The sequence below is a fragment of the Tarenaya hassleriana genome, unplaced genomic scaffold, assembly GCF_000463585.1.
Source record: "Tarenaya hassleriana unplaced genomic scaffold, ASM46358v1 Cleome4, whole genome shotgun sequence".
In the NCBI taxonomy this organism is placed as follows: domain Eukaryota; kingdom Viridiplantae; phylum Streptophyta; class Magnoliopsida; order Brassicales; family Cleomaceae; genus Tarenaya; species Tarenaya hassleriana.
The window spans coordinates 6,224,907-6,252,695 of NW_010966881.1; the positions used below are offsets into that span (position 1 = coordinate 6,224,907).

The 27,789-nt window shown below is 38.0% G+C and overlaps 7 protein-coding genes across 8 annotated transcripts; 2 read left to right on the forward strand and 5 right to left on the reverse strand.

The window, feature by feature from the left end:
- Window positions 1-1,906: 1,906 nt before the first annotated feature.
- LOC104824400 (vacuolar amino acid transporter 1) lies at window positions 1,907-5,636 on the reverse strand. The gene is made up of 11 exons (XM_010556467.1): window positions 5,269-5,636; window positions 4,513-4,757; window positions 4,055-4,269; window positions 3,864-3,887; window positions 3,585-3,765; window positions 3,278-3,497; window positions 3,051-3,186; window positions 2,791-2,956; window positions 2,543-2,586; window positions 2,360-2,422; window positions 1,907-2,150 (listed from the first exon to the last, which is right to left on the reverse strand). The coding sequence occupies exons 1-11, from the start codon at window positions 5,451-5,453 to the stop codon at window positions 2,058-2,060; spliced, it is 1,572 nt and encodes a 523-aa protein (XP_010554769.1). The 5' UTR covers window positions 5,454-5,636; the 3' UTR covers window positions 1,907-2,057.
- A 1,101-nt stretch (window positions 5,637-6,737) lies between these two features.
- Window positions 6,738-11,460, forward strand: LOC104824401 (phosphatidylinositol 4-phosphate 5-kinase 4). Its single transcript, XM_010556468.1, has 8 exons — window positions 6,738-9,063; window positions 9,206-9,373; window positions 9,495-9,660; window positions 9,767-9,883; window positions 10,055-10,248; window positions 10,333-10,463; window positions 10,553-10,625; window positions 10,827-11,460. Exons 1-8 carry the CDS (start codon window positions 7,871-7,873, stop codon window positions 11,113-11,115), a joined length of 2,331 nt encoding a protein of 776 aa, XP_010554770.1. The 5' UTR covers window positions 6,738-7,870; the 3' UTR covers window positions 11,116-11,460.
- Window positions 11,461-11,544: 84 nt separating this feature from the next.
- LOC104824402 (transcription factor ORG2) lies at window positions 11,545-12,753 on the reverse strand. Its single transcript, XM_010556469.2, has 2 exons — window positions 12,412-12,753; window positions 11,545-12,126 (listed from the first exon to the last, which is right to left on the reverse strand). Exons 1-2 carry the CDS (start codon window positions 12,676-12,678, stop codon window positions 11,662-11,664), a joined length of 732 nt encoding a protein of 243 aa, XP_010554771.1. The 5' UTR covers window positions 12,679-12,753; the 3' UTR covers window positions 11,545-11,661.
- An 804-nt stretch (window positions 12,754-13,557) lies between these two features.
- Window positions 13,558-15,740, forward strand: LOC104824404 (ribosomal RNA small subunit methyltransferase nep-1). 2 transcript variants are annotated; one of them, XM_010556471.1, is made up of 8 exons: window positions 13,558-13,667; window positions 13,904-14,226; window positions 14,343-14,435; window positions 14,519-14,663; window positions 14,761-14,871; window positions 14,958-15,040; window positions 15,137-15,194; window positions 15,543-15,740. In XM_010556471.1, exons 2-8 carry the CDS (start codon window positions 13,909-13,911, stop codon window positions 15,620-15,622), a joined length of 888 nt encoding a protein of 295 aa, XP_010554773.1. In that variant the 5' UTR covers window positions 13,558-13,667; window positions 13,904-13,908; the 3' UTR covers window positions 15,623-15,740. The 2 variants fall into 2 exon arrangements, with proteins under 2 accessions (XP_010554773.1, XP_010554774.1); XM_010556472.1 differs by having other exon boundaries at window positions 13,560-13,667; window positions 13,891-14,226.
- Window positions 15,727-17,793, reverse strand: LOC104824403 (haloacid dehalogenase-like hydrolase domain-containing protein 3). Its single transcript, XM_010556470.2, has 6 exons — window positions 17,377-17,793; window positions 16,869-16,975; window positions 16,539-16,647; window positions 16,286-16,447; window positions 16,003-16,176; window positions 15,727-15,891 (listed from the first exon to the last, which is right to left on the reverse strand). The coding sequence occupies exons 1-6, from the start codon at window positions 17,686-17,688 to the stop codon at window positions 15,862-15,864; spliced, it is 894 nt and encodes a 297-aa protein (XP_010554772.1). The 5' UTR covers window positions 17,689-17,793; the 3' UTR covers window positions 15,727-15,861.
- A 1,867-nt stretch (window positions 17,794-19,660) lies between these two features.
- LOC104824407 (protein STRICTOSIDINE SYNTHASE-LIKE 2) lies at window positions 19,661-22,042 on the reverse strand. Its single transcript, XM_010556474.2, is given in 4 exon segments — window positions 19,661-20,107; window positions 20,110-20,449; window positions 20,551-20,817; window positions 21,684-22,042. Coding segments are annotated over 4 exon segments (1,146 nt in total). The 5' UTR covers window positions 21,965-22,042; the 3' UTR covers window positions 19,661-19,849.
- A 2,441-nt stretch (window positions 22,043-24,483) lies between these two features.
- On the reverse strand, window positions 24,484-26,489 carry LOC104824408 (protein STRICTOSIDINE SYNTHASE-LIKE 8-like). The gene is made up of 3 exons (XM_010556475.2): window positions 26,155-26,489; window positions 25,400-25,660; window positions 24,484-25,313 (listed from the first exon to the last, which is right to left on the reverse strand). The coding sequence occupies exons 1-3, from the start codon at window positions 26,427-26,429 to the stop codon at window positions 24,746-24,748; spliced, it is 1,104 nt and encodes a 367-aa protein (XP_010554777.1). The 5' UTR covers window positions 26,430-26,489; the 3' UTR covers window positions 24,484-24,745.
- Window positions 26,490-27,789: the final 1,300 nt, after the last annotated feature.

The following is a 27,789-nucleotide window of genomic DNA, read 5'->3' on the forward strand; positions in this document are numbered from 1 at the left end:
CTCTATATATATATATATATGTGTGTGTGTATAATCAATCTTTGATCCTATCGTTGCCGTTAAAATTATCATATATATGTTGGTATTATGTATATCCTATATAAGTTCCGAATATTCTTAAAATCAAAGCAGTTATATCTTGATTAGATTTGATTGGCATGCATAGATTAACTCCGTTTCATTCATCATGAAGGTGTCGCTTTAAACGTAGCTCAAGAAACCACTAAACACGTCATCCAATGTCGAGAAATTTCCATAGATAAATTTCCTCAGAAAGTCAAGCCACGTGTGTGCAGTTTGTCTTAATTCTTTTAAACTTTATATTATCGTTCACCTCTCCATTCAAAAAGCTAAGATATCCTTTCATTTCTTTTTATATTTTACACAAAAAGAGATAAATTGGTCGTTTCCACTTTGCAACATGTTTTCTATTTAATTTTTATTTTATTTAATTTTGATCGTTTTTTAAAGTTTTTTTATTCTGAAAATTATACTTTTCCATTTCACAATGATTGACGTTTTAAACTATTTTTTATATTCTCTCCACTTTAAAATATTTGTAGATTTAGGTTATTTTCCATGTTTAAAAATATTTATCATGATTCTATATTTTCAAAACATTTTTTATCGTTAATTTCTAATTTTTTCCCTATCAAATTCTAATAAATTATTAATAATAACATTGTTTTTTTTCTTTTTTTTAAAAAAATATGAAATAACCTAAAACTATAATTATTTTAAAACTGATGGAATATTACTTAATAGTTATCATTTTAGTTTTTCTAGGCATTTTTCTTACTCGTTTTATAAAATTTAACGTTTTAGCTTTTTTTACGCTTTAAAAAAAACAAAAAATCTTATATGCCTTTTACTAACACAATTAATGTAAAGTATATAATAAAGTTTGACATATTTATACTCGATTTGTTCAGTCTAATTTCAATTTTCATTTTTAAAAATTAATGTTAAGTATATAATTAAGTTTATATTGAATTTAACTTAAATAGGAATATAATTTATTAAATTTGATTGACATCTTAAAATTGAAATAATTGTCTTAATTATGATCGTTGTGACGTGAAAACCAAAAAAAAATACAACGATCGAAACGTAAATTTGATAAATTAAAAAGGAGGGGGATATGAAATAATCTTTTGTTGCATTATTAGATTTTTTTTTTAAAAAAAGATGAAAAACACATTAGTGATGACGTCATCCATAGAGCACGTGTGTTGACTTACAAGAGCATATCTAAAAGACTTTTCCCGAAAAAATCTAACGTCCGAATTGGTGGGAGTTATTGCCTGCGGATACGCTCACTTCTGTTACCGTACACCCGTCCAGATATTTATTTATTTTTGTCGGGATAATTGCTTCTTGTTGATAGAACCACGTACCAAAATTCACAACAGTCCCTATGCCTAATCCCGAGTATTAGATTAATTGAAAAAATAATTACAATTGTAACCGTGGATTACATCATATTAAAATCGATTTATTTTATTTATTTGTTTTTTTGGTGATGTTAATTCAAATCTAATTTCTCAATAAATACGTGTGTGATGTCCTTTTCAAAGGTGTAAATATGATTTTATACGGGACAGATATTTTGGATTTTTCATTCGATTGATTTTTAGTTTAATTTTCTTTTAAAACCAATAATCGGGGAATAAAATAATAGCCAACCGGCCCAAAAACAGAACTTGTGGCGACAGAATCATTCATGTAAGAAAACGAAAGAATCCCATCACAAATATCATATAGGTATATTTTCGATAAACTATAATACCATTGCGTTCATGCTTTTTATGGACCCTACTTAGACTATAAAATTTTTATTTTGCTCTTAATCTCGATTCATATTTAAACTCGAGCGCTTATAAACATACTATGTAACAAAAAAGCAGCAAAAGCAGGGCACAATCCTAGAAGCCAAAAAATAAAACGAGAACAAGATAAAACAAACCATGTAAACATAGAAATTTGGTTTATCAAAGCATTTAAATCTATATAATAATCATGCATCGTATATAAGCGAGGAAAGGCCCTTCGTGTGATTAATAGTTGTTGATGATTTTTGCCACCGAAGAGTACGTCCCCAAGATGGCACTCACGACGCCAATCGCCACAATTGCTGAACTCAGCACAATCTGTGACACCCACCAAAAAAAAAAACGAATTTAAGGAATCTTTTGTCTCTAAATTCCAAGATTCTCTGTTTTCGAGCATGTTCGTGTGGTAATAACGTTCCAAATCCACCATAGAGGGAGAGAGGGAGAGAGAGAGAGAGAGACCAAAGAGAGACATGAATATACTGAACCAAATTCCAGATGATAAGGGTAAGAAATGGAATGGGTACCTGTGTTCTTGTGGCTCTGTTCCCAACTATCTTCATGAAACACAGAGCTGGCATTACTATCGCCTGAACCAAGTTTAAGAACCTTAAGTAGAGGACTCCAGAAGCAGGACAACATGTTTAGAAATTGAAGCAATGAGGGAGGGAGGGAGAGAGAGAGAGAGAGAGAGAGAGAGAGATGAGTACCACTAGTATACTGAGAAGAGATCCTATCAGTGCCATCACAAGTCCTGTCAACAAAAATTGAAGAAAAAAACGCACGCAAAATCAATCTGATTGTCTTGTTTTAAGACAGGGAAGTGAAACCAGAGTCATGGAAGTGGTATCAAGACAGAGGTTGGTTGGTCTGGTTATCTCTTTGACTTTGTAGCTTCAAAGGGTTCATTTCATCTAGATAACTAACCGCTACAGCTAAAGGATATGCGTGTCCTTACCGAAAAAGGGTAGAAGAAAAGCCACACAAACAGAAGATGCGACAAGTGCTGTTCTTAGCAGGACGAAGCACCAGATACTGTCCGAGATCCTAGCTGGTAGAAGTTCTTCTATACTCCTGGCCAATGGATTCATCAACAACGCGTATTTTGTGAACGGGTTGATGACCTGTAAAGGGGATGAGAAACATAGTAAAACAGTTTGTCATTATAACATGAGAACTCCATAGATACAGAAACAAATCTAGTTTTGTTTCTCTTACAGTTGTCCATTGTGCTACTTGTGAAGCAAACGCGTCCTTTGGCATGTTCAGTGTTATCTGAGACAATGTAGCTTCACCAAACATGAGATACCCCATCACTGCAACTCCTCCGTATATCACAACACATAAAAGAAAACTGCAAAGACGGTAGGAATTCAAGAAATCAATATAGGGACAGATTTAGTATCCAGCTGTGATGGAAGATTGACGAGATTTCGGTGTTTTACCATGTTATCAATGCTTTTGTGAACTGGGTTTTATCAGCCATGGATTGGTATATATTCGGAAACACGGAATGGCCAGAATAGCAGAACCCATAGACACCGATGGCAAATGGAAGGCCGCTCCACTTTACAAGCTCGCCGGTATGATGAAATCCAATTCCACCGGTCGTACCGAGGAAAAACGTGCTTAAAGCAATCAAAAGTGTGGCGAAAACCCCACCAGCTGCAGAATTTATGAAAAAAAAAAGAACAATTTAGTATTTGCTAAACCGCTTTTTATGGATTTCGTATCTGAAACAAGTTCTTGTACCTGAAAGATACGAGATGATGCGAAGATCCCTCAACCAAACACTTGGCAGAACAATGAGAGCAGTTAAGATTCCAAACAAATGTGTGGAGTCGAGATGGATACCGATCCAGTTCAAGGATGTACCGGGGAATAGACCGGCAAGGTTATCCCCCTCCAGAATGATGAATTCGACACAATATGACTGTCAAAGTGGACATAAAACCTAGTGAGTTGAATAAGAAAAGTAGCTATATAAGCTGAGGTCCAAGATCTATGGATAAAGAAAATAAATGTACTTACATACAGCTCCGTGTACAGTAGCACCTGTGACATACAAAAATTGAAGAACTATCATACTCTTTATATGACAGCTTCATCAATGCATCATTCTAATCTATGCCCTCATTTTTATAAGTTATTTCTTCTATGATCCGGATTATGTCAGAACACGACTGGCTCGTATGAAATCATAAAAGGGATTGGGAACTTACACATATCAGAATGCGTCCATATTTCCCGAAAGCAGCTTCTCCAATGTCAGGGTACGTAACTATGCCGCTTTTACTCTCGAAACAGTCTCTCATTAGAGAAGCAGTGTAACAACATATGACGGCAAATAAGACAAGGATGAACATACTTGCCCATCCAGCTTCTTTCACCGTGAAAGGTGTTGAAAGTAGCCCAACTCCAGCCATTACATTTACCCCTTCCATAAAAAAATGCAACAAAGTTGAAGCTTTTCCGTATATTATGAAGAGAACGATATATATACGCATATATACACTAGCAGACATGGGTGTCAACTTTACAGACAAGATCTAATCTTATGATCACTTCTCAAACTGAAGGAACTATAATTATCCAAATATACTACCGGCAAAGAGTTTTTCCGAAGAGTTATGCAGGGTTACTATCACTGATCACGGAAAGGAGTTGTTGCAACACTTACCATTAAAAATTGTTTGCGTGAAGCTGCATCCACGACCAATAGGTAACTCTTCTGCGAAAGAACCTTTATGCGACCAAGCAGATTGTGTAACTGAGATTCTGTCCACATCTTCAGTATTCTCCGGGAGCAAAGGAGATTTTGTGTCAAGATCCAAACTACTCTTGCTGTTTCTATGGAAACTTGAGAAACTCTTTAGGGACCCGAAGATCGGCGAGGCAGCAATGGTGTAAGAATCAGTTGTTTCCCTGTTCCAAAACAACCCCACAAGATAAGAATCGGTCGATATTATTACTTCCCAAAGCTATCAGATTTGATCGTAAGATTGAAACTTTGCAACTCCCACAGGCTTCAAGAAAGCTACAAATGCAAAACATAACACTAAAATAAGACAGAACTGCAGAGGATGAGTTTGCCTCTGAGAAGCGACGGAATCATGCGAACAAGAATCTATGTAAAGCCGAAACTATGAATTCAGTGGTCCTGATGAACTGAAAAACAATCATCAGGGCACTACTCGTACTATACTCTCATGAAGCGAAACGTATTGAACAGCCTCGATTATCAGGAAAAAAGTGTTCTAGGGTGAGAATACAAAGAATAACCAGCAAGTGATTCATCTACAGAAGATTCGTTCATAACAAGTACATATTTTCATCGTGAAACAAAGGGAGATTTTGCGACAAAACAGTATCACCACTTCCGAACCCACAAAAAGGACAAGAACAGGAGAAGAAACACGAGGGTTTCAAAACATACTTGTAGCTCTGCGGCCATTGAATTTCGGAAGTGAAAGCATCGTCTTCTTCGAGATCTCCGTCGTCATTGCTGCGACCACTATCACTGCTGCTGTCCGACTTTGCGTTCTCTTCCAAATCACCGTTCTCTTCCTCGCCCTCGAACGCGAACTGGGTCTCTCGCCCCTCGTCCTTCTTCTCTGCCATTGTCGCGATACCAAAGACGACGAATCAAACGAATGCAAACCCTAGAACCCTTGAGCCGAGGACAATCTCCTAAGAATATGAGACTTGTTCTACAAGTGTGATTCAAAGAGTGGGTCAGAATTCGAGAAGTTGCAGTCTGCTCAGAGACGGAGATGGCAAATACGAACAAGGAATTCCGAGATTTTCTTTTTGGGAATTTTGTTATATTCATTAAAAATTAGAAATTATTTTTAAAATACGGCCGCTCTGTCCGCGATTTGCCTGTTTGTTATTGGGCGGGAATGCTGACGTGGCGCGGGTGATGGGATACATCAGAATTTCGTAACAGATTATACAGGTCATGGACTCAGCTTTAGCTCCCCGTTCGCCTCTTCGTCGCGTTCAACGCACGTGCCCTTGCACGTGCCATTCTTCTTGTTCTTCTCCTTTTTTCTTTTTTTGAGGTAAATATTTTTTTGTTTACCATAAGTTGGGAAGGAAAATCATTGGTTATGGAAATTAAATTATCAACTAATTAACATCAAAGTTGGAATTATCAATTATTTAATTAATAAGTAACATCGTATCTCGTTCTTATTATAAGTGATAAGTATGGGAACTTTTATCTCCTCCAAAAAAAATTGTTACAAATAAATATTTTTTGGTCAAGTAAAAAAATTTAAAAATTATTTTTTCATCATTTTATAAATTCAAAAATTTTAATGAGTTTTATCCATGGTCCATGGAGTATTTCAAATAATAATTTCTAGATATCTTCCATCTATTACGGAGTTTGCTGCGCATCCTAATCGCAAAAAAATTATTTTTTTATAAAGCAAAGAAAAATTGTTATATGATCCAATAAGTTAATTACAATTATAATATGTCTCCATAAAAAAAAGTTAAAGAAAAAACACTCTCCTGCTTTTTTTTAATTCACAGTAAAAAAATATTAGTAATTAAAACCCACAATTATTGAGTTTATTATGTACATAATACCGAAAGTAAAACCAAAGAAAAAAGAGAAAAAAAAAGGGATAAAATTGCATGTGAAGGTGACGGAGCCATTTGTCTCTTTCTCAACGGCGTTGCGAAGGTCCCAGGTTCTTCTCGAACGACGCAATTATCTTAAATTTAATTTATGCTAATTTAAAATCATGTGACGGATAACTGTTGAGATATGGGCCTCATACTACGACCAAACATCTCGGCCCATATAACCAACAAATGATCCAGGCCCATAATATATTTCATAAAATATGTATTTGGAGCTGTATATGTTACATATCATACATATTTATAAAGTGTAGATTTTGTTAGCAGATTTTTTAAGGATGTGATCGGAACTGGCTTCACCGGCGGCGGAGGCGTAAAAGATATTACTACGAACCCTTCTGTTTAATCCCCTCCCTGCTCTGTCTTCTTCTCTCGTTGTTTGTCTTGATTGATTGGAAGATATATGGGGAAACAAAAGGGGTAATGGAAGTTTAGTTTCGTTGAATTTAAGTGACCCTTGATGGATTTTTTTAGTAGAATCGCTGTCCGATAGTTGGATTCCAGCGAAAGATAGGCGATCGATTTAAGGGTTGATATATGTGCTTTGGCAGTTCTGTTAACTGTTCGACATAATGCCGCACTGAGCTTTGAGTTTCTGGAAATTTAGTTTACAAGTTGTTCTTGTTTTTCAATAGTAGATGTTGTCGGGTCCGAATCGGAGATCCCCCACAGGCTTCAAGATGTCTCTTGTATGACTCGATCAAAAATTATTATTGTTACTTTTTCTTCTCTCTTTTTTTTTTCGGTTACATTTTCTTGCAAATTGTGTTGTATTCATGAGAGGGATGGTCGGAGATGCTAAGAATAGAAAACACGGGTCTTTCTTGTTTCTCCAAATCTCAAGGCTTTCAGAGGTTTGAGGGGATGAATGGGTTGTTATTTGAACGACAAAATTAGCAGGAGGAATTGACAAGAAAAGATGAAATGTCGGAGAGAACTTTCATCTCTTAACTCTTTTGGCCATTGGTTTTTTTCTCTCTGTTTCTCTGCTAGGTTTCGAACATGGATCGGAGCAACATTCATTCCGATAATGTTGTATACTGAATGACAAAATCAACCCTTTTTTTCATTCCTCTCCACCTTGTTTCCCATTTTTTTTCCAAGGAAAAAGGAAACTGAAATTCACAGAGGCAAAGAACAAAAGAATGCAGAGGACAAATGTTTTTGCCGGTTTTATTTTGTGTTGCTTCTGATTGAAATATTTTAGATTCATTATTTTCTTTTTCTTCAAACCCTGGTCAGTTCGCCCTGGTTATGTGTAGTGTGATCTTTAGGATTGTTGTCTGAACAAAGATAATCTTGTTTTCCTTTCTTCATGAGAGAAAGGTCTAGGATTTAAAACATAACTGTGGCTCTAGCGAAATCTCTTGCAGCTTAACACAATGAGCAAAGAACAAAGTTGTGTTCTAAAAGCATGGGAGGTGACTGTGCGGAAGACCCAGCAAGCCAAGAAGCGGGCAAACAGCATTTTTGGAACAATATCAGTGGCTCCTCAGACAGATGATGATACTACCACTGATGAAAATGATGATGAGAGCAGCAATAGCAGGAGCAGCACAGGAGATCTATACCAGGCGGAGAGAATTCTTCCGAACGGGGACTATTACACAGGGCAATGGTATGATAGCTTTCCCCACGGGCAGGGGAAATACCTATGGACAGATGGCTGCATGTACATTGGCGAGTGGTACAATGGGAAAACAATGGGGAGGGGAAAGTTCGGGTGGCCTTCCGGGGCCACATACGAAGGTGAATTCAAGAGCGGATACATGGACGGGATTGGCACTTACACGGGTCCCAGTGGGGATACGTATAAAGGGCAATGGGTAATGAACCTGAAACATGGACATGGCATCAAAAGTTATGCTAACGGAGATATGCATGACGGGGAATGGAGGAGGGGTTTGCAAGAAGGGCAAGGAAAATACCAATGGCGGGATGGAAGCTATTACATTGGAGAATGGAAGAATGGCATGATCTGCGGCAAAGGGACTTTTGTATGGACTAATGGAAGTAGGTATGACGGGTTTTGGGAAGATGGTTTCCCTAAAGGAAATGGTACCTTCAAATGGGATGATGGGAGTTTCTACATAGGTCATTGGTCCAAGGATCCAGAAGAGATGAACGGTACTTATTACCCTTCGGGAAACGAGGGGAATCCTGAATGGGATCCTAAGGATGTGTACAATAATCTTAGCGAGTACAATATCTGCAGCGGAGAGAGGGTTCCTGTGATGCCTTCACAGAAAAAGCTCTCTGTTTGGAATTCTTCCAAGCGTGTAGAGAAGCCGAGAAGGATGTCAGTTGATGGAAGGGTGAGTGTGGGTGTAGATAGGGCATTCGAGAAGATGAATATGTGGGGAGGGGACAGTGGTAATGGCACCGGCGATTCTGATTGCACGAGGAGGGATTTGGATGCTGATTTGCTGAGACTGGAGGCTGATGGCAGCATGCAGAACACAAGGCCATCCCCTCTGCCCATGAGACTGCCGAGGGCAGGGAGGAAGCAAGGTGAGACGATATCCAAAGGCCATCGGAATTATGAGCTTATGCTTAATCTACAGCTAGGAATAAGGTAAAATATTTCAACTTGCATCTCCTACTTGTTTCTTTTTAGCATACTCCTCTATTATACAATTTGATGATGCTTCGATCTTGTTAGTGCAAATGGTATGATGGTTGCTGTTTCTAAAGGTATGCTTGTGCAAATTATACAGGCATTCTGTCGGAAGACAAGCTCCGATTGTATCTCTTGATCTGAAGCCTTCAGCTTTTGACCCAAAGGAGAAGATATGGACGAGGTTTCCACCAGAGGGAACCAGATACACTCCTCCACATCAATCTAGTGAATTCAAATGGAAAGACTATTGCCCATTAGTTTTTAGGTCAGACACAACACATGCTTCTGCTTATTTCATATTCTTACTCAAACTATATTGAACCCTACCTTATGTACTCCCACCCATCTTGCAGATTCTAACCGTATGTAACTATTTTTGTCTCCAGGAGCTTGAGAAAGCTGTTCAAGGTAGACCCAGCTGATTACATGTTATCTATCTGTGGGGACGATGCCCTAAGGGAACTATCATCCCCCGGTAAAAGTGGTAGCTTTTTCTATTTAACCAATGATGATCGTTACATGATAAAGACGATGAAGAAGTCGGAAACAAAAGTGAGTTCCTCGTTGGAACTGCAAGCCCTTGCCTTTTATTACCGGATCTAGATTCAGGGTATGGATAAATTGCTTTCTGTTTTTTTTTTTTTTGTATTCAATGCAGGTTCTTCTAAGGATGCTTGCAGCATATTACAATCATGTTCGAGCATTTGAGAACACTTTGGTAATCAGGTTCTACGGTCTACACTGTGTGAAGTTGACTGGACCGATCCAAAAGAAGGTGCACAAATTTTAGCATTTTGTTCTTCGGGCTAACAAAAAATTGTTGTATTAGCTCTACAGGATGAGGATGTTTGCTCTTGTCATTCGGAAATTTCAAAATAAAGCTAAATAAAAGCATACAGCTAAAAGGGTATTCCGATTTTCTTAATATTTCATCCACGAAATGCAGGTGAGGTTTGTCATTATGGGCAACCTGTTTCGTTCCGAGTATTGCATCCACAGGCGCTTTGACTTGAAAGGATCTTCTCTTGGTCGGACAACTGACAAGCCCGAGTCAGAGATTGATTCAAACACAATCCTGAAAGATCTCGACCTGAATTTTGTTTTCAGACTGCAGAAAGCATGGTACCAGGAGTTCATCAGGTGAGATATTATCCAATCTCTACCCGTATCGATCTTTTCTATTTCCTCGAATCCTTTCATTCATTCCAACACATTGTTTTACAGGCAAGTGGATAAAGACTGCGAGTTTCTAGAACAGGAAAGAATCATGGATTACAGTCTTCTGGTTGGTATTCACTTCCGAGAAGCATCTGTCGCTGGGGAGCTGATTCCTTCTGGAGCTCGAACGCCTATTGGTTTGCCGCTTAACCCTTCCCGAATCGAATCATTTATCCCCAGAACGCATCATTCGCTGATGAAAGCCTTTTTCTTCTCGTTTTTTCAGGTGAATCCGAGGATGATACAGGCCCTCGGCTTTCTAGAGCAGACGTGGATCAGCTTCTTTCAGACCCCTCGAGGTAAAACACTTGCAACTTTGCAGTAACACCAGATTGATGGCCAAAAACTTTGAACCCGTATCAAAAAAACTGTTACAGAGAACTAGCTGCACATATGTATGCTTGTAAAGAAGCATAATGAGAAAATTTTCCCAGCTCTGCTTTCTTTCTGCTCTGTTTTCCCTTGTTTTCTCGGCTGCCAAACAATTTTTCTGTTTGCAGGTGGGCGAGCATCAGATTGGGAGGTAACATGCCAGCACGGGCAGAGAGAACGATGAGAAGAAGCGACTGCGAGTTGCAGCTTATCGGGGAGCCAACGGGAGAATACTACGAGGTAGTGATGATCTTTGGCATTATAGACATACTTCAAGACTACGACATAAGCAAGAAGCTCGAACACGCCTACAAGAGTATTCAGTATGACCCGTTATCGATATCGGCTGTGGATCCGAGGCAGTATTCGAGGCGTTTCCGGGACTTTATCTTCAAGGTTTTCACCGAGGATAACTGAGAGAGTTTCTTCAGACCCTTTTAGGTGTCTTGCGTTCCAAGAAAGAAGGCTTAGGTATATCTCTATATCTATACATATCAATCTACATCTACATATATGTGTGTGTTACACACTCTGGCAAGGGCGTATAATTCATTTTCTGCTTCATCTTTCTGATTACGTAATAAACTCTGTAACAAAACCTTTGGCAGCCATAGAAGTGAATCTTCATTCCTCTTACTATCTTTATCTCCAAACACTTTGCTGGAATCCCATTGAATCTATTGCCATGTAGAATCTAAACCGTGGGATCTATAATTGTAACTATTCTGAAAGATTTTTGTAAATCTTGATGACATTCCAATCTATGTTGTTCTTCATTTGGTGAAAGTCCAAATACATAATATTTATATGTGTGTATATATATATATAGCACAAGGCAAAGGATCCTGGTGAGATTGGAAATTGACACTAATTATAGAACTAACACCTTTGATTTGTAGTGTGATTAGAGAACATGATTAGTTAACTAAGAACAAACAATTTAAGACATGTAAACTAAAGCATTTAAACTGATTTCCACACATCTCTCATACAAATCAAAGACAGCAGCTTGTCTCTTAAATCTCCGCAGCTCAACTTGTGATGAGCCTCCGCCTGAAAATGTACAGTATAAAAGAGCCGATCTCCTCGAGACAGCGAAGAAGAAGCGTCTATTATAACGAAGCCATCCTCTTCGAGACCTCTTAAAACATTCGGAAACGAACATTTGTGAGCCTTGAGCGATGAGATTTGGACCACCGCTTCTGTCTCATTGATTCTCGCCACTGTGACAATCGATCCAAAACCAGTCGCCTTTGTCGGTTCGCTCTTCTTCTCATCATCTTTGTCGTTTTCACATAGGAGATCTCTTTGGCCAGAGAGCCTTACCATGAGCTCTTCCTTCTTCTGTAAGAGCTTCTTGATCTGTTCTACCAGCTCTGGAATGTACTTCAACGCGTGAGAAACAGTCGCTGGAATACTTAACTTCTTCTGCAAGAAATTAACGTTTTCGGATTAGGTCCTGTGATTCTTTTAATTGTATATTGAATCTTGATTACGTTTGGTGATTTTTAGTAGTTGCCCATGAGATCGACATGTTTGGATCATATTGGAACATTTCAGTTTCAGCATGAATCTTGATGAGATAATATCGGTTTATATACAGTATCACTAGTTAGCATAAACTCTGCTATATGTTTGTATGGTGTGTATATATGCATGGAATCATACGTCAAATCAAGTAAAATTTCGAGATATGTGTTTTAAAGTAATTACCGAGCAGTCGGACGGGGGAAGGAGTGAACGAAGAGACGAGAATAAGGCGTTGATCTTCTTGCGGCGGTCGCGTTCGCTGGCGTTGTGGTTCATCTTCTTCGCCACCGCCCTGCCGTTGCTCTTCCCGTCTCCCTCCGAGGAGTTTGACAATCCCAAACTCGCCGGAAATTCGAGAAACTCGCCGGCGTTTATGTATCCGCCGCCGTAGATTTGCTCCTCCGACGGCCATCCGAAGTCGGCGAACAACGGAGGGACCAAGGCACACATTTTGTCGTCTGTTTTTTGGGGGGTTTCTCGAAAATGTTGGTTTGGAAGGATGCAGGAGTCGGTTGGAATCTTGATGTCTTATATTGGTCCGTGAATATATACATACATATACATATATATAATATAAGCATATACAAAAAAGAATATAAAATTCTCGGTGATTCAATATATGATACTATATAAGAGAAAATGTAAGTCTCGAAAGAGCATGTGTGGGCACGTGTTGTGCGTATATAACGACAAGCCCTGTTAATTATTTTTTAAGTTAACCTAAAACGTCAAAACATAAAGAAATATTCGGAAGCGTAAGCTATACACGAGCCATGCATGGGCATGCACGAGCAGACACGTGAAAATCACGGGGAAGACGTACGTTTTGCTTCCTCACGTAAGCCCACTGTTCATCTGAACCTATGTATGTATATACGTAAGCATATGCCTTGAAAATAAATAAATAAATTTCTCCCGTCGTTTTTATTTACTGTTTGGTACTCTGATCCTTATATATACCATCAAACACATTTATGATATATATATATATATATATATATCTGCAGATTTTGTAGATGAAACATGGCGACACCATTAATGGAGGTCTACTTGGGTTTTTAGTTTAGGAGAAACGATGTAGGGAATAAAGGAATATTCGAGGAATCACAAAAGGTCGTTGATGTCGGTAACTCATGTTGGTGGTAGGTATCCGACAAGAGGTCGTTAATGTCGTTATGTTTCGGCTTCCCCCTCCAACGAAAATGGGCCTCATTAGTGAACACTTTACGGGTCTTTCAACCTTGACTTATTATGATGGGCTTTTTAATAAACAGATGGGCCTACAATATTGTAATATTGGCGTTACTTTTTTTAAAAAAAAAAATTGAGAGAAGAGGGAGAGAAAAAACCCCAAATCTCAAATTTAGGGTTTCTCTATAGCTCTCTGATAAACTCGGCGACTCACACTGGTATTCATCTTCGTCTCTTCTACTGCAGCGGTAAGCTTCAAAGTTTTTGTCTTTAAAAAAAAAAATCTGTTCGTCAAAGTTTCGTTTTTTTGTTTAATCTCTGTCCGTTGACACGAGAATCCAGTGTGGAAGAGTTCTTTCCCATGTTTCTGTTTTTTTTTTTCTAGCTGGCGATAAGGTTATTGCTTTTCGCATCCGCTTCTTTGTTCTGCAACATAATAGCGATGTGCTTGTGATTTCTTGCCCATTGAAGCGTGTTTTTTCAGAAAATATGGTGCGGCCCTATGGGATAAAAGTGAATAAGAGGAAGCAGAGACAAGAGAGGTACGATAAGGAAGAATGTGGAGAAGAAGAGCAAAAAAGGGTTGAAGAAGAAGAAGAGGAAACGGTGAAGAAAGCGAAAACGGAGGATACGTCATCAGGAGCAGAGGAAGATAATGGAGAGAAGGAAAAAGGCGAGGAAGGCGGAGGTACAGCAACGGATGAGCTTGAGGGCATTCCCATTGCCAAGAGTGATCTTAACACGACGAAGCCGGGTATCGTTTTCGTACTCGAGAAGGCTTCTCTGGAAGTTGCTAAAGTCGGGAAGGTATTCACTTGATTGCGCATATAACACGTATAACCCTCAAGAACAGGTTCTCAATCACTTGATGTGATATGATTTGGTCTGTTCAAGGTGCTAATGTATATAATTCTTGTATGCAGACTTACCAGCTATTGAACTCTGATGATCATGCTAATTTCTTGAGGAAAAATAATAGAAACCCTGCTGATTACCGGCCCGATATTGTTCATCAGGTCAGTTGTCTTGGAACCAAAGTCATCTCTGTTCACATGTCTTACCCGTTTCAACTAATCTAGGAGTCTCTTCCCCTCTTCAGGCCCTTCTGATGATCCTCGACAGTCCTGTCAATAAGGCTGGAAGGTTGAAAGCAGTGTATGTTAGAACCGAAAAAGGTGTTCTTTTCGAAGTTAAACCTCATGTTCGTATTCCAAGAACGTTTAAGCGGTTTGCTGGCATCATGTGTAAGTTTAGCTGTTTTGATCTCAACCTTTGGTGATATTGGTTAGCTATAATTATCTTTAGTTCTCTTGATTCTTATACAGTATCTTGGTCTCACAGTGCAGTTGTTACAGAAGCTAAGTATAACAGCCGCTGGCAAGCGCGAGAAGCTTTTACGGGTGATCAAGAACCCGGTAACACAATATCTACCCGTTAATTCCCGGAAAATAGGTAAGCCTACACTTTCCTACATATGTCTCTTGTCCCGTCTTGTGTTACTTAAGCTATAAGATGATTCACCTTGTTTCTTTTATCAGGCTTCTCGTACAGTTCCGATAAACTGGTAAATATGCAGAAGCACCTATCCGGAGTTTGTAATGACATGGACGTTGTTTTTGTGGTAAGCTCTGAATTCGACTTGTTTGTTAGTCCATCTCTGGAGAAGCTCTATCCAAACCAAACTATGAGCACTATGCGTATTTCCTTAACATTCCAGGTCGGTGCGATGGCCCATGGGAAGATAGAGTGCGATTATATCGAAGAGTTTGTGGCTGGTAAGTCCTTTACCGATCCTTTATCAGTGATTGTTTCTGATTTTCTGGCATGTTTGGACATATAGACATGGGCGACCCACGTTGAGATGTATGGAGGCATATGCCGCCATTGGTGTGTGATTAAAATGTTATAATTTCTTCATAAATCATATCATATTTTAACGAGATTTAGTAAATGCTCCCGTAAGAAAATTTTGTTTATCATATGAAAAAAAAATTTTGCCCCCAGTTAAAAGTTTTGCTAGGTCCGCTACTGCATATAGAGGCACTAGATTCAATAGATTGAAACAGGGCATTGTTATATATATATGGGATGATACATGCCTTGAAAGATCTTGTTTTCTGCAGTTTCTGGATATCCACTGAGTGCTGCATACTGTATCTCAAGAATATGTGAGGCTTTGTCGACGAATTGGGACATAGTGTAATAACTGGCCCGTGAACAATGTGGTTGGACTTGGACAGGGGTTGTGCATCAAAGTATTTGCTATTTCAGGAAAGGAACTTGATGTATGGTATTTTTAGGAAAGGATCTTGAAAGCTTCATTCCTTATTGCAACCTTTTATGTTCCGATTTACAAAACTGCTTCAAGAAAAGAAAACCTACAGAGATTTCCAAAGCATCTATCTCTTCCTCTTCCTGTGGTGTTGGGCCTTGGCAGATGTCTCAAATCTTCACCCCTATCCTATAAGCAACCTGCATGAATACAAAAAAAAAGTTTCTTTACATCTTCAAATCCTTGGTGGTTCACCAAGTTAATGATGATTGATCATGTTTGTGTTGTGTTCATTGTTCAATGAGAAGAACCTCCTTGAAGGAAGTAACATCACTTCCCCAGAGCCAGGCATCGCAGCCAGCGTCTCTGGCCCCCCATACATCGTTCCTACGGTCATCTCCTACATGAACTGCATCCTCTGGATTCACACCCAACAGCTCACAAGCTTTCAAGAAGATTGTTGGGTTTGGTTTCTCTGCTTCAACCTGAAATTATTCAAGGTGAATTAGACCATTCACTCCTCCTCTGTTTCATATAATCAAAAACCAGAAAGAATTCAGGGAGAGATTCAGAAGGAAGGAAAGAGGGTATTACTTCTGCTGAAACAGCAATAGCGTCGAACCAGTTTTCGCATCTTAGGGCACGTAAAAGCGGCCTTAACCGAGTGTCGAAGTTGGAGACAACAGCCACCTTTACGCCCCTTTCTCTCAAGGCCTTGAATACCTTCTCTGCTTCTGGATCACATAGCTTCCATGCCTGAAAGGAAGTAAATGAACATACTTTATGTTAAAATACATAAAAGAAGAAAGAACCCGCATAGAAAGAACAAGCCTTTAGACATCCGCACATGTTCTGTAGTGTAGTAGTTGTAAAGCTCTTCAAAGTAGCGAGAGTCCGAGCAGCCGGTTGAGGCGCTCACTATATACTGCCAGAAGGGTCTTGCATCATTCACGTATCTGCAAATGCATATACATGTATTGGCTTTTGTATAATCCAAAGTCTTGCATAACAAAATTTATCAGACATGAGCAGGTGAGATGTTCTGTACGAATCTATACGCGATGAAGAGAGCCGTGTAAGCAACATAAGCAGTTGACATGAATTCAGACAATCAACAAATGCATTGGAAACACTTGCGAAACCTGGGGAGTAAAACAAGGGAAGAAAAGAGATGGACCTGAGACGAGATCCACCCCAGGGCTTCTCGTAAGCTCTTCTGTATCTTTTAAGAATCTCATCCTCCGAGTACTGAACTCCATATTTCTCTCCAATTGCCCTGTATATCTACAGAATCACCCACGAATCGAAACTTTCACGTAAGTTTCCATAGATTCGGACAACATTAGAGTCTTGCAGAAGACAGTACGAGAATTAAGCATAAAGTCCTCCCGACAGAAAAATGAACAGTATGCATCGATGATGTCATACAGAAATCAATAAAAAGTGGGTATGAGTATTAAATCATACGCGACAATTTAATTCTCTAAGATCGATTCAGTATCAATTTAACCCAGGAAATGGATATGTCATCTCAGAATCCCCAGTTGCAGAGTACAAACACCCTACAACAACAAAGAACATGTGAAGCAACTGCATGATTGGAAGCTGCCCAGGAAAAGATCATGAACCATGATAGATACCCATGAGAGAGAGAGGGAGAGGGAGAGCCAGCGAGCGAGAGAGACCTGGGCCATGGGTTGCGCGGGAACGAGGAGAGTGCCAACGGCATCGACGAGCAAAGCCTTGTGAGTGATTTCACCGTAGAGAGATCTCCGGTAATCTTCGTAATCCTTCAGTCCGCGTCCGACCTCGTACATATCGCTTTCATCATCCGTTGCAGCAGCAGCAGCAGCCGAGGACGAAGCAGAGGAAAACCACCGGCCGACCACTGACCCGACCCCGGTCATCCTGTCGGGAATCCGACCCGGTTTCCTCACCTGGGTCTTATCAACGATAGAGAATAAAAGCGTAGTTAACCTCCTGCTTCTCATCGCCATTACTCTCTCTCTCTTTCTGTGTTCTGCGTTTCCTCCGTCCTCCGGTTGATGAGCCCGGTTAAAGAGGAAGACTGCGTGTGCAGCGGGGGATCTTAAAGAATGCCCAGAGGCGTCAGTGATATTACGATCGTGCCCTTGCTCATCATCCTTTTATAAGTAGAAGCGATGATGTGGCATTTCGATGCGAACGTAACTAGAATGCCACGTCAGCTTAGTCACTTGTTTAATGGATCGTTAATCATACAAAACGTCTCAATTATTGGAAGGCTTTAAAATATAATATGTTGGTCAAACCAGTTCAGATCATAATTGAACATTAAAATATAATATGTCGGATATATATATATATACACATGCATCCACACTATATATATTATATGCATATGTATGTTACATTTTATAAATTGGTGGGGGGAAATTATTGTGATGCATGACCTAACAAAAGAGAAACCATTTAAATTGAATAAAGAAAAAGGTGTGTATGCACAAAGCAAAAGGGCAGACCTTTCATATATATTCTCAAATTATTTTTGTCAGCATTTCAAATTATCTTTGTGGGAAAGTCACTATATATATATGAGGCTTGGGAATTTTATATCTTGCTGTTATTAAGTATTTATTAATAAATATTTATAATAATTTGAACCAGGGACAATAAACGTGTAAAAACTAATAATTTTATTATTTGTTTTAATTTTTATTCTAAAATTTAATATCGTTAATCCTATATACATTTCTTTTGTGATAAATACCTTATTTTTTATTATTATGAGCATCTTCCATGTATATATATACATATAGGTGGGTATGCGTGAATATTGTATGGAATAGTTGCAAAATTAAAAATAAATCATATTGTGATATGGCGTCAGAGTATGGAAGCATCTTCTTATCTTTCGTTTCAATGCGAAAAGTATGGCGCAACCCGAAAAAGGAACGATTTAATAAAGAAAATTTGTCATATATATATATATATATATATAACAGAAGAGATAACGTTTATCTTTTAGGTCTGCAGATGTTTTTTCCTTATATTATCTGGTCTTTTTTACCCCATTCTTGTATTAAAATTAAGTGCCCTGTCATAATTACAAATTACCGATCTTGGTAGCTATATGTAGCATTGGCTCTATCTAACCTCAATTATCAGCGTATATATGTAATAGATAATATATATATATATATATATATATATATATATATATATATATATATATATAAAAAAAAAAAAATTTGGGCCATGCAAAGGAATATGAGGACATAAATTTAGCAACAGTCCATTTAGGGATCTCTATGGCAAAAAAAACGTGGCTTAGAATTTGTAAGCGGACGAAAAATGGGTCCATACGGAAGGTTATTTGATTGCCGTCGTGATTGCAATGTGTCCGCTTATGGTCTTACGTTGGGCCCCAATTCGAAATAGAATCCCTCTCTCTCTCTCTATCGAAAACCGGATGCAATATTCTCCGGTTTTGTTGATTTTGATTTTAATTTCGTTTCCGGTTATGTTTATGAGTGAACAAGTTTGGATATATGGAATGGATTGTGAGTAAATAAGTATCGATTGTATTGAAATGGAATGCGACATAAAAATGGAGCAGTTATAAATCTTTTTTCATTCAAATGGATGGGATAAATTTTATCTACATGGAGTTAAAAAACAACCACGCTGCCGAATAAAAATAAAATTATTTTAATAAAATCAATATTTTTTTAACGAAAATTGAACTCGAAATTAAATATTTCGTTTTCAATATTTTTTAACACCAAAAAAAATTCTGAACCGCATACATATACAGCATAGGTTAAAATATCTCGTGGATTTATCATCATATATCTATGATTATATATATAACATAAATTAAGCTAAAGCTGTATGGATTTTGCACAAACGTGGCCCATAATATACGCATAATACAAGGATCAATAAACACAAATGGTGTATCTAGAGATCGTGACAAGAGACAAAAAATCTACAAAGATATGCGTATCTATAACTATAAGTAACTCCGGGGTGACATTTGATTCAAAACGGAATAAGTATTACAACTCCATAAATATTTTGGTGACAGTAAAAAAAAAAAAGAACAGAAACTCTGAACTGTTGATGGAAGGCGTAAAATTTCGTATATATATAATTTATGTTCATTAATTACTACATCTACATGTATTTATATAACCCAGCGAAAGGTGAATTGACCGAACCAACCCAAAGAACCCCATCCCTCTCCTCAACTTCACTAATGGACTTCAACCTATTTCCATTTTTACCCTCGAAAACCTCCAATATTTCGCCAGTGCCCTCGCTCAACCTCACGGCCATGCCATTGCCCCTGTACTCGGCCCACACCCCATGCACCTTCATCCAGTCCACCGGCAGCCTCATGGCCGCGCGCCCCCGCCACGGGGTCGAGGCCGCGGACTTCGTCAGCCGCGTAACTTCGTCAGCCGCGTAAGCTTCGTGTTTAGCCCCACCCAGAATCCGCCACGTGGACTCCTCTTGATGTTGTCGGGGAACCCCGGGAGCTCGGCGAAAACCTCGTAGTTTTCTCGGGGATCGGACGACGTGGTGTTGAGCCAGTAGCGTAGGATCCGGCACGTAGTTGTCTCGGCGAAGAGGAGGAAATCACCGTTTTGGCTCAAGACGACGCCGTTTGCGAATGATATGTTGCGTAAGAGAGTAGTTGCTTGTTCGGTACGTGGGTCGTATTTCATGAGCCTTCCGGTCCTGTCTCCGCTCATGATTATTGATATATGATTCCTGAAACAATAAATAGATGATACATATATAATAATCATACTCAATTTTATATTATAAAAATAAAAACGAAATTTGAAAAAAAAAAGTTATCTAGTCTTTACCTCCGAGGAAAAACCGAACTGCTGTCGGTAAAGTAGACAACCCCATCGCGTGGATCAATGTCCAGCGCGTTGGTGAATGTGAGGGGGATGTCATCTACACGTGTCACAATCGGATTGGCTACACCACCTTGTGGGCCTACCTTAACAAGGCCCATATAAGAGTCCGCTATATAGAGATCGCCGTTAGATCTGTCGAAGCCCAAGCCCAATGGTCTCCCGCACACGTCCTCCGTACGGTCATGTTCATGCGGCCCCTCACATCCGTCTCTTCATCGTTTATAAAAAAACTCCCATGAATTCCCTCCACAACGTTGTGAAATAAAAATCATTACAGATTGTTATTGTTGTTGAATATAACCAACGAAATTCATTTAATTCTATTTCTCTACTTGTTAACCAACCAACTTTATTGAACATCTCTTTATGTTTGATAGAACAAGGTTCCTATTACCAAACCCTCCATCCGAATATCGTTATGTACACGCATGGGACTAAAGATATTGGACCATAATGTCGTACGGGAATCAAATTCGGAATGTGGGTGAATATTTGGTGCGACCGAACCAACTAAAAATGGGGAAAATGGCAATTCAGAAGGTAACACAACATTTGGTGTGTGTGACAGCCAATTTGAAATGTCCCCTTTACTTTGCCTAATTGGAGAAAATGATGTCTCCCATTTCTCGCGTTATTTGTTACTCGTAACCTCTTTTTTTTTTAATAATAAAAAATGACATCTCGATTCCTTCATGAATGTGAATGTGATTATAATTATATATATATATGTGCGTATGAAGATTTATGGTACTAAATCACGTGCTGATTCCGAGAATTTCGAAAACAAAGGAGGACACGTGAAAGTGGAGTGTATATGCAGCCAGCCGTAAACCAATCCCTACCCGATATGGTTCGAACTATGAACACGCACACAAACCAATCAAACTCGATTTTCTCGAAACGAAATCCACAGAGCTAACCAATGAATCTTGGAACTGGGTTTCATGGAAGTGAACCGAAACCGTTTCATAATTAATTCCAACGAATTAAATTCCCAAACAGAAGGAACCGGTGGTGGGTATAATAATTAAGAGAAACAACAACAACAAAAAATGTGTCAGAATTGACATTTTTACCTTGAAGATGGAGAGGTGACTGCGAAATCGATCCAACGGCTCTCGTTGGAGACCCACTTGACGATCCGACCGTCGGACAATCCGGTGAACGGACCATCTCCGGAGACGTCGAAGGCGAAGCTCTCGGGACCGTGAGCTCCGGTGGTCGGAATCAGACCGAAATCAGGGAAATTTACAGTCACAGAAGATTCTCCGGCTACTGGGTTATCGCCGGAGAATCCAAATATGTGGAAGAGAAGGGCAACGGCCATGGTGGCCACCAAGAACCAGAGCTTCTTCATTTTTTTTTATATATATATTTTGTGATTTCAATGGGAAAAAAAATGGAGGAGAAGCTTTTGTAAATATGTTTTGTGGTTTTGTATGTGTCAGAAGTCAATAAATAGAAGGGTGCATACATGTCGAAGGGGTGGAGTGGAGACGTATCACGTACCTTCTTAATCCCCTTTTTACAAATAAATACGTAACTAAATAAATATATAAAGCCTCTATTTTTTTCATTTAACATGTTTTATTTTTATATTATTCCTCCTTTTTCACTTAGTGATTTTTTCATCCGCGTTATGAATTTCTGTTTTTTCACGTCAATTTTTGTTTGAGAAACGACTTCAGAATCTTCGAGTCTTGATTTGCTGCGATTTTTAGAAATTTTCGCTTTTGTTTTTTTAAACTCCAAGTCCCATAGAATTCGGTGGATTATGATTTATTTTGTTATCATCTAAATTCCATGGGAAGGTTGTCAAGAAAATGATTTTATTAAATAAAATAACTCACGGTATGTGACCAGACTGCCGTAGCCACATGGTAAGAATGGAGGTCAATTAAAAAAAAAATAAATACATTTTAATATTTAAATTCATCTCTATCATATGTTTTATATATGTTAATAATCCATCATATCTGCAACATATTTTAATAATTGAATTTCGTATCGACAAAATTTTAATAGAAATTACCAGGTCAGAATTTATATATATTAATAATTTAATAAGGGGTATGAAATAATATCACGAGTGATATTGCATACAGATTAATAAAATAGTATACTTTTTTATATTTAATTTCGATACATATTTCAATTTTCTTTATAAAACAAGAAATGGTTTTGTTTGTTCAACCATCTCGTCACAAAAGCGAAAATAATCTTTTAGGTTATTCGGTTGAGACAGTTCCATTTATGTCTTAAAGTACTCTCTAATTAACAAACTAAGCAAATTTTAGCAAAGTAAAATACCTTTCAACGACCAAAACTTTCATTAGAGGACCAACTTATCATTTTAGGAATAGGTCTATAAACGGTAATAATTTTATAAAAACAATTAGGGTTCAAAGAGGGTGATTAGTGAAAATTATACGACAAATTAATAGCAGATACTGAGATATACACTTCCTTTATTTATTTTTTGAGTGAAGCAACGTATTTGAATTAATATCAACGAATTAGACACCTTATCTCACCAAATAACGGGAGGAAACTATTATAATATTTTATCCCACTAAATTACACTTCTATACATATTTTATTCAAAAGTGTGGGAAAATTGTAGAATTATATAATAACATCAAATACGAACTCAAATAAATTTGGGGTTAAGAAGATGTAGTTGTATATAATAATATTAAATATAAGATAATTTTTCAGAAGTGAGTATGGGGTTTGGGGGATTGTCACGTGAAAAACGGTGCAAGCTGACTTTATCACATTTAGTTCCATTTCGACATATTTTTATTTTACCAATTTCTCCCTAAATGTTTCCTCACAAAGACTTCCTTATAGCCTTAAAACACATTTTAAAAACTAGTTGCTAATTCAGAAAATTATCGTATATTTGTTTTTGGTCGATGCTGTATATGTTTATTTTATTGATGCTTTTATTTTGTTGACGTGGAAACTTTGTTTTACCATAGAAATTAATGTATTTACGATATGTTATCAACTCGAACTCTCCGAGAGGATAGCATGTTGTAAGCTTGCAATTTGAAAAACTATCATTCAATCCCCGAACTTGTAACTTGTCACTGAATAAAACCTCGAACTTGCAAATTATTGTTCTAATAAATCTTTGACCGGTTTGACCACAATTTTAGGCGATAGAAAATCCACGTATTAACGGATTGTTGATGTCACCTTATACACGTTATCAATTTTAATTTAAAAAATGACATCAGTAATCCGTCAATACGTGGATTTCCGATCGTTTGAAATTGTGATCAAACCGGTCAAAGGTTTATTAGAACAATAATTTGCAAGTTCGAGGTTTTATCCATTGACAAGTTACAAGTTCGGGAATTGAATGACAGTTTTTCAAGTTGAAGGTATTTTTGCAAGTTTGAGATTTTTTAGGAGTTTTACCCTACAAATAACCATGTTGTACTAATTATTCCAAAAAAATATAAAAAAAAACGAAATTCTTTAAATTTTCGTATATATATTTGAACTTACATATGTAATTAACACGTGAATAATATAGAAAAAATTATACAATGCCTCTAATTATTATTGAATTATAAAGGCGGTAAGTTACTCCAACGAAAAAGTTTCGTTCATCTGCCTGAAATAACCTAAAAAAAATTCCCATGCAATAATTTCAGTGGTATGGTTCATGGGAAAATACATATGGAGATGGCCACAAGAACCGCATGAACTCCACTTGTCGGCAATATTCCTTGCAAATGCTTATTTAGCGTGACGAGTGTCAAAACTTTTCCTCCAATCTTTCAAATTAATTTAACATTAAGTATTCTACAATTGTTATGTTTTTTAAAAAAACTGTCTTAAAATCTGTATGAATATTGACCATTACAAATTTACTCTTGAATATTCGATCATAAGAAGTATAAAGCGAACAATAAGAAGGAAAAAAAAACAAAATCACATTAAAAAAAAAGGCTCAGAGAGTGAAGATGACAATAGGAAGACATCAGTTCCCAACTTACATCAATGAAACTAACTTTATCTTGTCTGAATCCGAATCTCAACTAAAACCAGTTTTTATTCAAAATCTAAAAGAACAAACAGAAGAAACGACAGCCCATTTCGATCAGATTCAAGAACAAGTCCATCATTTGAGATCATAGACCCAGACGTTAGGCAAGATGAACGAACCGATCCAAAGCTTACCATCCTTCTCATAGGCCTCGCTCATGAACTTCACTCTCTCTCCTTCACTGTCTTCAAGGTTCTCGAGAATCTCACCGTTTTCTGCGACTTTCACGATCGTCGCGTGAGGTTTCCCGCCCTCGAACAAGAACCAGATGAGCTCTTTCTTCATCGTCTTCACGAGAAACTTTCCGATGGCCGGATAGTTCACAACGATCCTCGAGAAAAGAGTTTTCTTGCAGTGCAAGGCAGCCCAAATCTCGCCCTTCTCGTTCCTCCGAATGTTGTCCGGATAGCCCGGGAGCTCGACAAATACGTCGTGGGTTCCGGCCTTTGGTCCCCGGAGCCAATACCGGTGGATTTTTGCGGCCGGTGGCTCGGCCACCAGGACGAATGACCTGTCCTTGCTCAAAGTCACGCCGTTTGCGAAGCCGAGTCCGGTCATCAATACTTTGGTCTCTTTCGTCTTCATGTCGTATCTGATCAATCTCCCTGTCTTGTCTCCCGTCACGAACACCTCCAAAACCGTTCTGTTTTCACGTCACGTAAGATTTAATACACGTACATTATCTGGACATAGACTGCCAGTAAGATATATATGGTTTTAAAAGATGACCTGATTTGGTAGGTGTCGCTGCTGTCGGTGAAGTAGATAACGTCGTCGACTTCGTCAATGTCCATGTGGTTAGTGAAAGTGAATTTGCGGCCGTCGGCTTCGTCGACAACTTTCTGGGCGAGACCACCTTCTGGTCCGACCTTCATGATCCCAAAGTAGCAATCTGCGATGTAAAGATCGCCGGATTTCTTCTCGAAATGCACTCCCAACGGCCTCCCGCATATGTGTTCCCTCTCCGGTACATGTCCCGAGCAATTCTCCCTTCGGTTACAACGACACAAAAAAATGTTACAGATGATTTTGTCTGTATCCGATAGAAATTGAATAGATCTACCTACCTGATGTCAAGGGTAGAGTGGTCATTTCTGTTTGAATATATAACAAGATACTTTTATTTACATACCAGGCTTTTTGAAATTAATAGTTTTAGTTTAGTAATTGGGTAAATTAAAGGATGGCAAAATAATGGGCTTTTTTTTTGTTTGTTTTTGGAATAATATTGATACTCACCATGTGTATATATTATATTGTATGTATGATAATAAAAAATTGCCAATTGTAAGGAAAAATTTTAAAAAGCATGGACGGTCATCGACTCACCCGCTACCTTTATCTCTTTTATGTTTCCCACTAATCAGGAAACCCTAAATTACCAAAAAGGGCCAAGAAACCGTCGGACATGTTCACAGCCTGCCTTATCATCGATCTACCGATCAAAAGAAACCCTGGAAAGTAAACAACCGACGGTTCCGTACCTGTCGGGAGAGGTGAAGGCGAAGTCCGACCAACCGCGGCCATATCCGAGCCACTTGAGAACACGGCCGTCCGAGACGCCGACGTACGGGCCTTCCCCTTGCGGGTCCCAGTCCAGGCTCTCCGGCCCTTCTCCGGTGACCTCGATCGCCTTCGACGTGTGAAGCACCTTCGCCGAACCACTCAGCGTCGGCGGCCCTATCATGTACGGTACCAACACCAACACCACCGCTATCACCGCCACCGCCACCGCCACCATCTTCGACGTCGTCACCATGGCTTCTCTTCTTGCGTTTGGATGGAGCTGTGTAAGCCCAATTGAATGACGAGGCTTCTTTAATAACGAAAAGGTAGGGTGAACTGTACAAGCCTAATAATTTTCTTAATTTCTGAATTTTTTTATTCCTATAGACCCCGCGCGTGCAAGATGTAACAGCTACCAAATCGAATTTTGCTTGAAGTTATGAATAGTAGTACGTATCACTGTGGATTACATGATTGTTATTGCATAAATAATATAAGATAAGATAATCAGGAGGAATTCTAATTTGTATCCAAATCATATTTTAGAACCTTGTGTTATATGAAATGTATCTTTGTCACTGGTATCGGTGCTTCGAGAATAAGTGGCTTTATTAGATCTAATATAATACTAATTTAAACAAATCCATATAAGATCTTTGTTATATTCGTTTTGGTGGTCCATTCGGAAAATAAGCCACTCGTGATTCACGTGGCACATAAATAGTGTCTTGTAGATAATATCAGATATGTTACACTTTTTTTTTTTTAAAAAAAAAATGTCCGCTCCAAGGTAATATTGAGTTTGAATTAAATTTGTTAAAGATTTGAATATATATATATATATATTGTTTGGATTAGTAAGCAGCCGGAGTAGGCAAAGTCATGTTTTTGTTTCAAGAGAGTCTGTCTTCTATTGCAAAAGCAGATGCACTCTGAGAAACCCCTTCGTTTATTTATTTATTCGGTTGAAATTTCATAGTATTTCGCTCTCAAATTTAATAAACCAACGAATACTTCAAATAATACTTTATTCGTAACTATCATTACCATAAATATAGAGTAAGAAATTTGGCTTACAAAGCCTGCGTATATATTAGTTTGGCAATTGTGATTTTTTTTTAGTTTGGATTTTTTTAATCATCATTCAAAGTAAAATAAAGTAAAAAAGCGGTTTCAAAAAAACCTAAAGAATTAAGAAAAAAGGGACAGTTTTTTTACAGTCAAGCAAAAAGAAAGAAAAAATATCTAAATGCTAAGTGTTCAAAGGAAAAAGTGGAATTGAATTTTGAGAGCCAACATAAGAATGGAATTAGTGATAGAGAAATTACTTTTTTTTTTAATGAATTACACTCAAAGTTTTTAGAAACAATTGTTATAATAAATATTTTAAATTTACAAAATAAAAATAAAAATATGATTTTATCGTGTAATAAATTCCGCTAACCTTTTCTAAATTATCTTTTATTATTCTAAGGGGAGAACAATTATTTTCTACCTTTGAATAAATATTTCTACGTAACATCCTTAACATTGTAGGTTAATTTCGGAAATGACCCCACTATTTGTTATACGCTCAATTATAAACTCGAGAAAAAAAAAAAAAAAAAAAAAAC

Coding starts and splice junctions, on each gene's coding strand:
- LOC104824402 (XM_010556469.2), bottom strand. CDS start 12,678: ATGTGTGCCTTGGTCCCTCCGTTGTTCGCCGACTTCGGATGGCCGTCG. Junction 12,127..12,411: donor TTCCCCCGTCCGACTGCTCG/GTAATTACTTTA, acceptor AATTTCTTGCAG/AAGAAGTTAAGTATTCCAGC.
- LOC104824403 (XM_010556470.2), bottom strand. CDS start 17,688: ATGGCGATGAGAAGCAGGAGGTTAACTACGCTTTTATTCTCTATCGTT. Junction 16,648..16,868: donor TGGGGTGGATCTCGTCTCAG/GTCCATCTCTTT, acceptor ATGCATTTGCAG/ATACGTGAATGATGCAAGAC. Junction 16,448..16,538: donor ACTACTACACTACAGAACAT/GTGCGGATGTCT, acceptor ACTTCCTTTCAG/GCATGGAAGCTATGTGATCC.
- LOC104824404 (XM_010556471.1), top strand. CDS start 13,909: ATGGTGCGGCCCTATGGGATAAAAGTGAATAAGAGGAAGCAGAGACAA. Junction 14,227..14,342: donor AAGTTGCTAAAGTCGGGAAG/GTATTCACTTGA, acceptor TCTTGTATGCAG/ACTTACCAGCTATTGAACTC. Junction 14,664..14,760: donor GCGGTTTGCTGGCATCATGT/GTAAGTTTAGCT, acceptor TTGGTCTCACAG/TGCAGTTGTTACAGAAGCTA.
- LOC104824400 (XM_010556467.1), bottom strand. CDS start 5,453: ATGGCAGAGAAGAAGGACGAGGGGCGAGAGACCCAGTTCGCGTTCGAG. Junction 3,187..3,277: donor ACAAAAGCATTGATAACATG/GTAAAACACCGA, acceptor CCGTCTTTGCAG/TTTTCTTTTATGTGTTGTGA. Junction 2,587..2,790: donor TTTTCTTCTACCCTTTTTCG/GTAAGGACACGC, acceptor TTTTGTTGACAG/GACTTGTGATGGCACTGATA.
- LOC104824401 (XM_010556468.1), top strand. CDS start 7,871: ATGAGCAAAGAACAAAGTTGTGTTCTAAAAGCATGGGAGGTGACTGTG. Junction 10,249..10,332: donor TGGTACCAGGAGTTCATCAG/GTGAGATATTAT, acceptor ATTGTTTTACAG/GCAAGTGGATAAAGACTGCG. Junction 10,464..10,552: donor TGGAGCTCGAACGCCTATTG/GTTTGCCGCTTA, acceptor TCGTTTTTTCAG/GTGAATCCGAGGATGATACA.
- LOC104824408 (XM_010556475.2), bottom strand. CDS start 26,429: ATGGTGACGACGTCGAAGATGGTGGCGGTGGCGGTGGCGGTGATAGCG. Junction 25,661..26,154: donor GCCTTCACCTCTCCCGACAG/GTACGGAACCGT, acceptor TTGTAACCGAAG/GGAGAATTGCTCGGGACATG. Junction 25,314..25,399: donor AGCGACACCTACCAAATCAG/GTCATCTTTTAA, acceptor ACGTGAAAACAG/AACGGTTTTGGAGGTGTTCG.